Raw genomic sequence first — 14,298 nt, forward strand, 5'->3', positions numbered from 1 at the left:
CAAATCTACAGAGACAGAAAATAGATTTATGGTTAGAGATGGGTAGGGAGCTGAAGATTGATGGCTAAGGAGAACAGGGTTTTTTGGCAGGATGGTGAGATGAAAATGTTCTAAAATTATTGAGTTTTTTGGTTTTGCTTTATTTTGTTTTGTTTTGAGACGGAGTCTCTGTGGCCCAGGCTGGAGTGCGGTGGCGCAATCTCAGCTCACTGAAACCTCTGCCTTCCGGGTTCAAGCAATTCTCCTGCCTCAGCCTCCTGAGTAGCTGGGATTACAGGCGTGAGCCACTGTGCCCTGCTGAAAATGTTTCAAAATTTATTATGGTGATGGTTGCACACTTCTGTGAATATACTAAAAACTATTAAACTATACAATTCAAAACAGGAAATTTTATAGAATGGGAATGATATTTCAAGAAAACTGTTGATTTAAGAAAAAAAATAATGCCCTAAGAAAATAAGGGCTTTGGTGAAAAAATGGCCTAGAGGATTTAGATTCCAGTGATATTGTCAATAAATCCTTCACAGGAGCCGGGGTGGGAAAAATAATAATATTGACAACGATATGGGAGGTAAAAAATTTGATCTCATGGAGGTAGAGAATAAAATGATAGTTACTAGAGACTGGAAAGGGTTGGTGGGAGCTGGGGGTGAGGAATAAATACAGATTGGTTAATTGGTACAAACATATAATTAGATGGAATTCAATAATATTCAATAGCACATTAGGATGACTATAGTTGGTAATTTATTATGTATTTCAAAATAGCTAGATTTGGAATGTTCTGAACACAAAGAAAAATGTTTGAGATGATGGATATCTTAAATACCTTCATTTGATGATTACACACATTGTATGCATGTATCAAAATATCACATATATTCCATAAACAGGTACAAATATTATGTATCAATTTTAGAAAGTGCCAAGCACCAAGTTAGGCACTTTTTTTTTTTTCTTTTTGAGACAGGGTCTCACTCTGTCAACCAGGCTAAAGTATAGTGATGTGATCACAGCTCACTGCAGGCTTAACTTCCAGGCCCTGGTAATTCTCCCACCCTCACCTCCTGAGTAGCAAGGACTACAGGCATGTGCTACCACACTCAGCTGATTATTGTTTTTTGTTTTGGGGGGTTTCTCTGTAGAGACGGGGTTTTGCCTGTTACCCAGGTTGGTCTTGAACTCCTGGGCTCAAATGATCCACCCAGCTCAGCCTCCCAAAGTGTTGGGATTACAGGTGTCAGCCACCACACCCAGCCAAGTTAGGCACTTTAAATAAAAAAGTATTAGTTATTTTTGGCCGGGTGTGGTGGCTCACGTCTGTAATCACAGCACTTTGGGAGGCCAAAGCAGGCAGATTACGAGGTCAGCAGATCGAGACCATCCTGACTAAAACGGTGAAACCCCATCTCTACTAAAAATACAAAAAAATTAGCCGGGCATGGTGGCGGGCGCCTGTAGTCCCAGCTACTTGGAAGGCTGAGGCAGGAGAATGGCGTGAACCCGAGAGGCGGAGCTTGCAGTGAGCAGAGATCGTGGCACTGCACTCCAGCCTGGGCGACAGAGCAAGACTCCGTCTCAAAAAAAAAGGTATTATTATTTTTTCTTCAAGTGTTGCTATCTTCCCATTATCTCTCTTCTATTCTGCAAATGCAGTCCTATGTTAAACTTGTGTATTATATATACTATTATATATAAACAGTATTGTATTCTTTTTTTATCTTCTTTTTTCTGAGTTGCTTTGAAAATATTTTTCCTATTTTTAGTTGTCTCTTCAAATATATCTAATATAATAAACCATTTATTGATTTCTTAATATTAGATATTATATTTTTTCAGTTGTAGAATTTTTTTTTTTTTTTTTTTGAGACAGAGTCTTGCTCGGAAGCTCCGGCTGGAGTGCAGTGGCCGATCTCAGCTCACTGCAAGCCATTCTCCTGCCTCAGCCTCCCAAGTAGCTGGGACTACAGGCGCCCGCCACCTCGCCCGGCTAGTTTTTTGTATTTTTAGTAGAGACGGGGTTTCACGGTGTTAGCCAGGATGGTCTCGATCTCCTGACCTCGTGATCCGCCCGTCTCGGCCTCCCAAAGTGCTGGGATTACAGGCTTGAGCCACCGCGCCCGGCCCAGTTGTAGAATTTTTATTTTTCTGCCTTATGGGGGCAAAAAAAGAATTTTTATTTGGTTCTTTTTTATAGTTTTCAACTCCTTGCCAAATTTTTAAATCTCGACTTTTATTTCATTGAACATAGTAGATGTTTTTTCAAATTGCTATTGAACAATATAAAAAAGGACCTGTGCAGGTGACAAGACGTACCATGCTCTCACGGAGTAAGACTTAATTAACATCATGAAGATAACCGTTTCCCCTAAGTTAACCTGAAAATTGAACATAATCTCAGTGGAACAATCAACAGGCTTTTGGGGTGTTCTATTTTGGAATTCAGTACCAACTTTTAATGTTCTTAGGAAAAATAAACCAGAATAAAGAAGAAAACTTTACAAGAGTAATAAGCAGTTTCTGTTCCTATCCAGAAGGTATTAAAATTTCTCATGAAGCTCAAATAATTAGAACAATGAGATAGATACTGGTGTACAAAGAGACAAACAAAAGGACCAAATAAATTTAAATGTACAGAAATTTCGCATCCTAATAAAGATAGCATCTCAGATCAGAAAGAAAAAGATGAACTATTTAATAAATTATGCTAGAACAAGGTGTTGCCATCTGGCAAGAAAAATAAGTTGGATCTATTTTTCACATCATGCACTTAAATAAATTCCAGAAAAGTCAGATTTAAATGTGAAAAATAGAAGCATAAAATTACATAAAACCATCACCACCATCAGGTTAACAGATGGTTTCATGGGTGTGTACACATGTCCAAACTCATCAAATTGTAGTAAATATGTGCTATTTTTGTATATCAATTATGCATCAATAGAGCTGTTTTTAAAAAGATGAAAATTAAATTACGAAAATTAGGAGCTTCTCTGGACAACCTCAGAGTAAAACATACATTTATAACTATGGTTCAATGCCAGAAACCATAAATCCAATCACATTTTTTTAAAACCGTAAGAAAAATCAAGATAAATAGCAAACCAAGAAAATATAATTGCAACATATTTGTACAATGGGCAAATTTGTCTAATCTGTGAAGAATTTCAAATCAAGAAGAAAAGAGGCCAGGCACAGTGGCTCATGCCTGTAATCCCAGAGCACTTGGGGAGGCCAAGGCAGGCGGATCACCTGAATTCAGGAGTTTGAGACCAGCCTGGGTAACATTGCGAAACCCTGGTGGGAGAATCACTTGAGCCTGGGAGGTGGAGGTTGCAGTGAGCCAAGATTGCCCCACTGCACTCCAACCTGGATAACAGAGTGAGATCCTGTCTCAAAAAAAAAAAAAAAAAGAAAGAAAAAGAAAAAGAAAAAGAAAAAAGATCAGCACTCTAATAGAAAAATGGGCAAAGGATAGTAAGATAAATTAGCAGAAAGGGAAATATAAAACTCATAATGGAGATCAATTTAAATCTACACTGACCTACCATATTTTACTTATCAGAATAACAAAAACCCCAGGTTAATAAACTCTGTGGGCAAGGCTGTAGGGAACTAGGAGCCCTCATCTAATGGTGGTAGAAGAGCATTCTGAAAATTCCTATAAAAACTTCAAATATACATGCCTTTTGATCCAGCTTTTCCACTTGAGGATATCCTTACTGATGTGCGCAAAGTAATTTTTTGTAGAACTGTTTGTAATAGCAAAAGACTGGAAACAACTGAAACGTACACTGCTAGGGAACTAGCACTGTACACTGCTAGATTACTCTCTGGTATGCCCACACAATGCAGCTCTACGAAAAAAAGAAGGACATGTCAAGATATATTAACAAATGAAGTACAGAACATTGTACTGTACTTGTCCCATTTGTGTTTAAAAAAAGAAAGAAAAGAAAGGAGAAAAATTGGCCGGGCGCGGTGGCTCAAGCCTGTAATCCCAGCACTTTGGGAGGCCGAGGCGGGCGGATCACGAGGTCAGGAGATCGAGACCATCCTGGCTAACATGGTGAAACCCCGTCTCTACTAAAAATACAAAAAACTAGCCGGGCGTGGTGGCGGGCGCCTGTAGTCCCAGCTACTCGGAGGCTGAGGCAGGAGAATGGCGTGAACCTGAGAGGCGGAGCTTGCAGTGAGCCGAGATCGCGCCACTGCACTCCAGCCTGGGTGACACAGCGCGAGACTCTGTCTCAAAAAAAAAAAAAAAAAGAAAGGAGAAAAATTAGAATACAGTATATATTTGCTTTTATGTTTTTTTTTCAAGACAGGGTCTCATTCTGTCACCCAGTCTGGAGTGCAGTGGCGTAATCATGGCTCACTGCAACCTCAACCTCCCGGGCTCAAGCGATCCTGCCACCTCAGCCTCCCAAGTAGCTGGGGCTACAGGTGCACACCATTCCTCAACATGTATTTAAGAATGTTAACTCTGTACTGAGCACTATGCCTTGCACTTGTCATGTACACTATTTGATTCAATCTTTACAACAACCTGGTGAAAGCCATTTTCTACATCATCTTTGAGAAACCAAGACTCAAGGAAATTAAACACTTGGCTAAAATTACAGAACATAATTACTGAAGAAGCCAGGATTTGAACCTAAGACTATCTGATCCAAAACCCATGTTCTTTCCACTACACCAAGCTGCCTCTCTCAACTTTACTGTTATTGACTCTTAAGATGACAGATATGTAGGATCAGGGGGCTAGTAGAATTCTAATTTTTGGAGGCTGTGCTAACCACTCCCAAACACTTTACTAAACATCATGTGCAATAATCCACTTAATCCTTTAAACTATAATTCAAAATACACAACTGTAAAATATCAGAAGTTAGAGCAAGTATTAAAAACAAGTTATATTAGGTAGCTTATTACATCTTTCAGAAACGCTAAAAGTGAAAATCCAATCTTTATCTCAGTAATTATCTGGAAAGTATACATTATAAAAAGGGGGAAGTACTGAACTAAAAAACAAAAGGATCAACTCGTAAATTAAAATTTCACTCCACCTTCAATTACAGGCACCCTGGGTGTCAGACTTATATAAAACTTCTTAGACTTCTTCCTCAGCTTGACATTAAGAATTGCACATAGGGGCTGGGCTCAGTGGCTCACGCCTGTAATCCCTACACTTTGGGAGGCCGCGGCGGGTGGATCACCTGAGGTCAGGAGTTCGAGACCAACCTGGCCAACATAATGAAACCCCATCTCTACTAAAAATACAAAAAATTAGCCGGTCATGGTAACAGGCACCTATAATCCCAGCTACTCGAAAAGCCTGAGACAGGAGAATCACTTGAACCCGGGAGGCAAAGGTTGCAGTGAGCTGAGATCGCGCCACTGCACTCCAGCCTGGGCAACAAGAGTGAAACTCCATCTCAAAAAAAAAAAAAAAGAATTGCACATAGAGGCATTCACTAAATATGTGCTAAGTTAGACAATACAAACGAAGTTTAAAAAAAAACATACAGTGGGAGAAGATATTTACAACTCATACAACTAGCAAAATATTAGTTTCCAGAAAAATACTAAACTTCAATATATCAGTAAGAAAAACTACACCCCCAAAATGGCCATGAACTGGTAATTCACAGAATGAACTTTAATGGATAAAAAATAAGAGGGAAAAAATGTTTGACCTCACTAGTAATAAGTGAAATGCAAATAATGAGAAACAATTTCATACCAACGTGGGTTGACAAAAATTTTTTTTTTCTTTCTTTGAGACGGAGTTTTGCTCTTGTTGCCCAGGCTGGAGTGCAATGGCATGTTCTTGGCTCACCACAACCTCCATCTCCTGGGTTCAGGTGATACTCCTGCCTCAGCCTCCCGGGTAGCTGGGATTACAGGCACGCGCCACCATGCCCGGCTAATTTTTGTATTTTTAGTAGAGACGGGGTTTCTGCATGTTGGTCCGGCTGGTCTTGAACTCCTGACCTCAGGTTATCCATCCGCCTCAGCTTCCCAAAGTGCTAGGATTACAGGTGTGAGCCACCGCGCCCGGCTGACAAGAATGTTAAAAATGTGACAGTATCAGGTGTTGGTGAGATGTGGTGAGATGAAAATTATCATTATTCCCTCATTATACTTTAGAAAGCAATTTGACAATATCTAGTAAGGTTGACTACTGTAGACCTAACAATTTCATTACTAGGTGCATGCCTCTGGGAAACTTGCATACGCTATAAGGAGATAATATACAAGGATGTTCATTATAGCACTATTCACATTAGCAAGAAATTCGAAATGGTATTTCTATACAGAGAAAAATGACAAATTATGATACATTCTTAATTTTATATAACAGTCAAAATGAATGACTTAGATACTCAAGTATAAACATGAATATCTAATATATCATTTACCTGAAAAAATCAATACGCAGAATGCTACTTATATAGTACAATAGCCTTAATAAAGTTTAAGAACCACACAAAACATATATTTCTGAAATACGGTCTATAATAAAAGCATAATGTAAAAATGTAGATAGAAACATCTCACACCCAGGATAGTGGTTGATATTGGTTACCTTTTAGGAGAGAGGAAGGGAATGGGTTATGGGGAGAAGACAAAATAACTACATCTATAACATTCTGTTTCTCAAAAGAATTAAAGCAAGAAAGGCCACTTAAGATGTATTAAATTTGGGTGGTAGGTACATGGATATTTTATTATTCTCTGTGATCTTTCATGAAAACTTCAAAACATAGTAAATGAATGCAATTTAAACAATTCTTAAGAGTCATGATGATGATGGTAAGTCTAGAATAATGAAAAATAGTAATGCAAAAACAAATGTTCTACTGTTAACTGGCACACAAAAATATATGGGAAAACTGCTTATAGAAAAACCAAGAAGACATTTAAATAATCCACACAATTCAAAATTATAATCCATGTAATCCATCAGCAGTAAGATTGGAATTGTATTCGATAATATTACGTATTTACAGATGTGGAAAACATTACATGTCAACCATGCACATGAGATCAAAACTATCCAAATTAAAAGCTGAGGAAGCTAGGGTCGGGCACGGTGGCTCATGCCTGAAATCCCAGCACTTTGTGAGGCCGAAGTAGGCAGATCACTTGAGGTCAGGTGTTTGAGACCAGCCTGCCAACATGGTGAACCCCAGCTCTACTAAAAATATAAAAATTAGCCGAGTGTGGTGGCGTGTGCCTGTAGTCCCAGCTACTCAGGATGCTGAGGCACAAGAATCACTTGAACTCGGGAGGTGGAGGTTGCAGTGAGCTGAGACTGCCCCACTGCACCCTAGCCTGGGGGACAGAGCGAGGCTCCGTCTCAAAAAACAAACAAACAAACAAAACTGAGGAAGCAATTAATAAAGCAGAATGAACAGAATCTCAGAAACCAGGTCAAAATTTTTCCGAAAAGCAACTGGTGCTTTTGAGGGGGTAGTTACAATATTTATCTGAAAATAAAGAGCCCCTAGAAATTGTATCCAAATTATGTTCAAAATTTGACTATCATTGAAGTGAAAAAAGTTAAAAGAGCTCTGTGTATCAAGAAGATCAAGACTGTGTATCTGTGTATCTATATATTTGGAAAATAGTTTTAATAAGTCACAAAAATATTGATATCAAAATTTTGGTTTGGAACCAGAAGCATATTTCCAATGATGATAGTATGTTTTCCATCGTAGGTTACACAAAATAATCTGAGAATGAATATGGAGAGCTTACGTCAAACTGAGTCCATGTGCATCCGGTTTTCTCAACTAACAGAGGAAGCAAATAGCAGACATCATTCAAAACTACAACAGACTAGTTATCTATAATGAAATCCAAGCACGGTAAATATTATTTGATGAAATAACGAATCTATTAGTTAGTCCATTCCTAAGTTGACCTGACATAATGGAGGAGTTATTTATTCAATAGAAACCAGGTGAATGGAAAATATTTTTTTCTATTTGCTATATAAGCCTGAGTGCTAATGCCTTGGGAACCCATCCATATGGACATTAAGGTTCCTTTGTTTGTGATTTTACCTGAAAAGGCTTTTCTTCTTGCTCTATTTTATTCTGAGTCAGCTCTCAAGGTCTTTCAGGTATTAAAGCACAAAGAAACTTTATAGATTTTATCATGAAAAAACTGTTATACAGTAGTATGGAAAAAATCAGTAACATCAGAATAAGGTACTCATAAACATTTCTATCAACTCATCAATTCCTGCTATGAGCAAGGATTTCTTCTAATTTTCAATAACATCATAAACGATCACGTTGAAGACATATATACTGGTAGAGATTTTCATCAGTCACATTTTGGACAAATATATTTGTAAGCAGATCTTTTTATTACAAACAAGTACAGATGCTCTCTGGCTTGCAATGGGGTTATGTCCTGATAAACTCATCCTGTCAAAAATATCATAAATGTAAAATGCAATTAATACCCCGATAAACCCATTGTAAAGTCAAACAATCACAAATCAAACCATCATAACTTGGAGACCATCTGTATAGTTTTCATTACATGAGATTTCTCATTTATCCCCTTTTCTCTTTAATTTTCTTCCCAACACTCCACCACCATAGAGAAATAGAGCAGTCCAGTGGCAGAGTAAAAGAACTATTCTGCCATTCATATCACAAAAGACTGATGTTAAGAAAATAATTCCTAAAAGCCAATGAAAGCAAATGACATCACAAGTCCTTTTGTGAAGCAATTTAGATATAAATAAAATAAATAACAATAAATAAAAATTAGTTGAGAAGCACAGTCCCTACAGATACTACTCAGATGAGGCTTTCTGAAAGCATCACAGATTCAACCTAGAATTTATAATTCTAGAGGTCCAGAGACTATACAGAGGGAAGTGTTAAATCTGAATCAAGTAATTGGGCAGTCAAGATGCCTAATGAACTCGGTGTCTAGATAATACGTAACAAGAACGATTCTAGGTGCATAGGAAAGAAAATAATTCATTACACCGTAACACTAAATGGCTTGCTTGTCTTGCAGAACCCTGGTTGAGAAAGGTTGCTCTAGAAGTGTTTGTTCATATATATGTCGAAACAATTAACCAGTGATGTGGCAACCAGATGACTGCTAACTACAAATCCATCATTTGGATATGTAGTGGAAACAACTGCGTGGATTTCTGAAAACTTTTATTTCACAGACTTTTATTTTTGTCAGTTCTTTAAATCCTCTGCTCACAGCACCATTGAGAATGACTAGAATGCAAAGCTTTTACAGCCCACCTGAAAACAGTATGAAATAAGTGAAGGGAAAAAGAAACCGATTTTAAGTTTTAATTACAAATTCTTGTCTAAGTATTGATTTTACAGAACAGTAAATGAGATGTAAATGATTGAGAAATTGTAAGTTATATAACAATGACTCTGAAAAAGGTGAGCTTCCGCCATAGATACCTGAGTGCCTGATGCTACCACAGACTTACTCCTTTTAAGCACCAATTATTTTCTCCCATCTATGCCAGCTGTTGTTATTAGGAATCAAAATTATTTCTTGCACCAGGTAAAGTCTCAAGCAGGAGAGGAGATTGGAAGTCAAAGACAACATTAAGTTAGCTTTCACAAACTTGTTCCCAACATTGTCTTGAGGCTTTTCAGGGGCAGCCTGGTCTGAAAGCAAAACTCTACAGTGGTTGCACTCTGGGGTGAAGACATTGGCCCGTCTCTGCTCCTGCACCACGTCAGGGTACCTGGCTGCTGTACCAGCACCCTGCCTCACCTGACAAATTAATGTGCCAAATTAATGCTCTCTGTAACCAGAAACAGACATTCTCTATTGACTTTTCAGGACTGCAGAAAAAGTCACTTCATGTTACCGGAAATATGGCCTGGCATTTATTTATATTTATTTATTTATTTATATTTTTTTGAGATGGAGTCTCGCTCTGTCACCCAGGCTGGAGTGCAGTAGTGCGATCTCGGCTCACTGCAAGCTCCGCCTCCCGGGTTCAAGCAATTCTCCTGCCTCAGCCTCCTGAGTAGCTGGGATTACAGGCGCCCGCCACCATGCCTGGCTAATTTTTTGTATTTTTACTAGAGACGGGGTTTCACCCTGTTAGCCAGGCTGGTCTCGAACTCCTGACCTTGTGATCTGCCTGTCTCGGCTTCCCAAAGTGCTGGGATTACAGGCGTGACCCACCGTGCCCCGCCCCTGGCATTTTTAAAAACTAGTTTTTGGATCACTTAAAATATGGCAAATTTAGTGGAAAATTGAAAAAGATCTTTTTCCTCTTCCTTACAGAGTTCTTCAATTTGCCCTAAACCCTTTTTAAGCGCTTCCAGTAGTAACCATCAGGCGGGCAGACCACAGATCCCTTTATTACATTAACAAATAAACTGGTAATTCCAGTGAGAGAGTTAACAAATTCTCAAGAGCTACCTCAGGAATTTTAATGTCACACTGTGGAGAGTATAAAATATTCTCATATGGTAGCTCAAATATGCAGTAGGATAACATTTTTAATGTGTTAATAAGATGTGATAAAAACATAAGTCTACAATGAACATATGTGAAAAAGATATTTAATTGCAAAATAGAAAAGTAGGCGAGAGTACAGTTTTAAGGGTAATTGCTTTTTTATACAGTATAGATAACCTAGAGGGATGTTAGGGCTAAACAGTTCATAAAGCAATAAAACATTGAAAAATAAAGCAAGAAAAAGGGGTTTGAAGTAATGTTTTACCAAAAAAAAAAAAGAAAAAGTGAACAGTCTGCCAGTGTTTAATGTCCATACATTGTGGAATTCAACAATACTGTGATGAGGGCAAGTCACAGCACAGACACTGAGCTTTCAAAGGGAAAAGTAGAAGTTACATTAGACATGTCTATTGCATCACTGTAGTACAAAAAGTTCCTGTTCTACATACAAAAGCAATTTTTTTCCATAAGAATAATTTCCTGGGGAGAAATAAGTCCATAAAATATTTCAGAAACCCATATACATTGAGTTTTCCAAAAACATTATCTTAAAATCCAGTGCCTTAAAGTGCTTTCATGTGGAAATCATGATGGAAGGCACAGAATACAGTTTCACGTCCCCACTATTAAATTTTCGAAAAAGCACAGATTTTGCAGAATTGGCAAATTCAAGTTATCTTGTAGGCTGCTCCTTCCGAGAACATTGTCATTCCAATAAAACCAGCTGCTAGCTTACTTAGTTTCATGACCTATAGAGTAAAGGGGTTTTGTTTTTTTTTTTCCTGGTCACTTTCATCATTTCTGTGGGAGAAATACCTATGTAAGTGATGCATTTTGAAATTATAAAACATGCAGAATATGTACAAACAGAAATTTTTTAAAATATTTGCTTCATATACATGTAAATCTACTTGGGTATAGCTGAAATTGAACAAATATAAAAATTTTGCTTTCTAAAAAATGTTTTCAGAGAATCTGACACAACTTAAAGCTGTACAAAGATTTCCTGGGAGAAATCTTCTCTCTGTATAGAGGTTTATACCTATAGGAGTAATTCCAGCATCAGTCCACCATAATTATTACACAACATTTGCTCTAACCAGCAACGATCACCCTTAAAACTGTTCTGTTTCTGAGAAATTAAGGTTTGTACTAAAATCAAAAAGAATTCACAAAAACAGTGGCTTATTGTGGTTTTGGATCTCTTCAACAATCTTTATCAACTCATTTGGAACTGTAAAAAAAAAAAACAAAAACTATTTACAGAATTCAGTTTTAAATACATTTCACAACTTCTAAAGTAAAGTTTTATGTTACAAGAATTCAGAGCTCATGGCTTAAGTCCAATTATCAATCTGTAGTCTCTTCTATCATTCTGTATTCCCATGGCTGTACCTTTGTTGTGTACAGTTCAAGACTGTATTCTTTCTTGACCAAAAGTAAAATCAAACTACATGTTCGTTTCAATTAAACAGCTTCTTTATTAGTCTGAAGACGAGTCATAGCTTCCAACTTCTGTCTGTAGGCCTCTGCTTCCTGTTCTTTCTTTAGGAGCTGCTGTCGATATTTTTGTGCTTCTCGATTTGCTTCATCCAGCTGTTTCTGAAGAGCTTCTCTCTCCTAATTAAAAGAATAGGTTTTTTTTAATTTTGGCAAAAATACATTTTTAATACATATAGGCATGCATCCTTCAAATTAAAAAAAAAAAAAAAAAAACTGTAGTAGCTAAAAGTAGCCACCTACTGAAATTTCCTAGACATCTTGCCTTTTCTTTTTTTCTTTTTTTTTTTTTTTTTTTTTGAGACGGAGTCTCGCGCTGTGTCACCCAGGCTGGAGTGCAGTGGCGCGATCTCGGCTCACTGCAAGCTCCGCCTCCCAGGTTCAGGCCATTCTCCCGCCTCAGCCTCCGAGTAGCTGGGACTACAGGCGCCCGCCACCACGCCCGGCTAGTTTTTTGTATTTTTAGTAGAGACGGGGTTTCACCATGTTAGCCAGGATGGTCTCGATCTCCTGACCTCGTGATCCGCCCGCCTCGGCCTCCCAAAGTGCTGGGATTACAGGCTTGAGCCACCGCGCCCGGCCTATTTTTTTTTTTTTTTTTTTTTTTGGACATCTTGCCTTTTCAATCAATTCACTAATATTTAAGTCCCTAATTTTGTGCTCCACATTATGAGATATGGATCAGTTTCCGACCGCAAGGAAATTATTTTCCTATTTAGAAATAAGACTAACAGAAAGACTCCAAACTGGGCACCTGTACTTTTATACGTACTACAAAAACTAACAAAGAGTTTTTAAGAGGGAAATACACAACCACACCTCTTTATATTTCCATTTGTTGTGCTCTTACCTAAAGGTAATAATTATAAAACAATTTTACTGAGCACCCACTATATGAGTAAACAGGGTGATTTCCAACAATAAGCTTCTGAGACAGATATTATGCACAAGTTACAGATGAGAAAAATGATGCTCAGGGATGATGTAGCTCTCCTAAGGTCACATACTAAGGAGTTAGATTTATAGGGTTCTAACATTACTGCTTTTAAAACTATTTTTCATTTACAATAGCAAGCATGGTAATTCACCTTTAAAATGAAGAGTGCTGATCAAGATCAGTATTTCTTAAATTATACTGTTTCATAAACCAATAAAATACGAAATTATCAATGATTAAATTATATAGGTATAAAATGTATGTATTAAACTCCTCAGCAAACTGAGAGCTGAAACACAAATCCAATCCAATGAAAACGGTATTCTTTCTCCTCTTCCTCCTCACTCTGCCCCTATTCAGTTATTGCAGGAAAAACAAGGAGAAACATTTCAACGAACCCATTCCCACACCTCTAAGCAAGCACAAGGACAAAAGCTCAGCCTCCACAGACCAAAGCCCAAGGTTAGTTTCCATGGTCTTAGGAATGAAGCAACCTCATCACAGATGCCCAGGACCTCTGAGTGGGGTGAAGGCCAGGGTTCAGACTGTCACAAGAATGATGGGTCCGCAGTGGACAAGATAATTGGTCAGAGGGAACTAAAGGTAAGTGGTTGGCCGACTGCTGGGGAGGCACAGTATGAGGTTCTCTTTCTCTATATCCTATTCTGTGTATCCTCTGCCTCCTTGACTCTTGTCCATTGCCAACACCAAAGGATTCCTCACCTTCACTATTCACACGGTTGGTCCACAAGCAGGAGCATGTATAATCCCCCTGCCTTTCTGTGATTCCACTTCCTTCCCCACAATGGGAATGAAGCGAGATCCAACATTTCTTTTTCTCATGGGCCCACCAGATGTGGGAGTGATTCATTTGGAATCCAATTACACAAAATGTACAAGTAGAAGAAAGGAATGCCCCTTACCCCCAGTTTAAGCAATGCCCAGGCCCTATCCTGCTGCCTCCCAACACTTCTTCTCCCCTCCTCTTATCCTAACTCCAGCCAAGGTAGGAACAAGTCAGAAAAGACACCCTGGGATGAGTCCAAGGTAAGCAATCAATGCCAGTACCCTGGCTATGGACTGCAGGACTTTAAGGACACCAATGGAAGGGGTGAGGGGTGGAAGGTTGGATGTTACTTCCCAGGAGCTAGACCACAGCTCTGGCAGGAGTGTCCACAGCCATGCATGTGTTTTAAAATGTTACGTGTGGCCGGGCACAGTGACTCACACCTGTAAAGCCAGCATGTTGAGAGGCCAAGGCAGGCGGACCACTTAAGCCCAGGAGTTCGAGACAAGCCTGGGCAACATGGCAAAACCCCTACAAAAAAATACAAAATTTAGCCAGGCATGGTGGCATGCGCCTATCGTCCCAGCTG

The 14,298-nt window shown here is 38.6% G+C and overlaps 1 protein-coding gene across 7 annotated transcripts in view; it reads right to left on the reverse strand.

The window, feature by feature from the left end:
- Positions 1 to 10,573: 10,573 nt before the first annotated feature.
- Positions 10,574 to 14,298, reverse strand: part of LOC101024330 (GA binding protein transcription factor subunit beta 1) — a 77,036-nt gene continuing 73,311 nt past the window's right edge. For 4 of the 7 annotated variants that reach the window (XM_009210153.3, XM_017960612.1, XM_009210154.4 and 1 more), the window contains one exon: positions 11,953 to 12,105. In XM_009210153.3, coding sequence (XP_009208417.1) covers positions 11,953 to 12,105 — 153 coding nt within the window. Of the gene's footprint in view, positions 12,106 to 14,298 lie in introns of all 7 variants that reach the window. The other 3 variants (XM_003900925.4, XM_017960610.2, XM_003900926.5) reach the window with 2 other exon arrangements.

This window comes from Papio anubis, chromosome 7 (assembly GCF_008728515.1).
Source record: "Papio anubis isolate 15944 chromosome 7, Panubis1.0, whole genome shotgun sequence".
NCBI classification, from domain to species: Eukaryota; Metazoa; Chordata; class Mammalia; order Primates; family Cercopithecidae; genus Papio; species Papio anubis.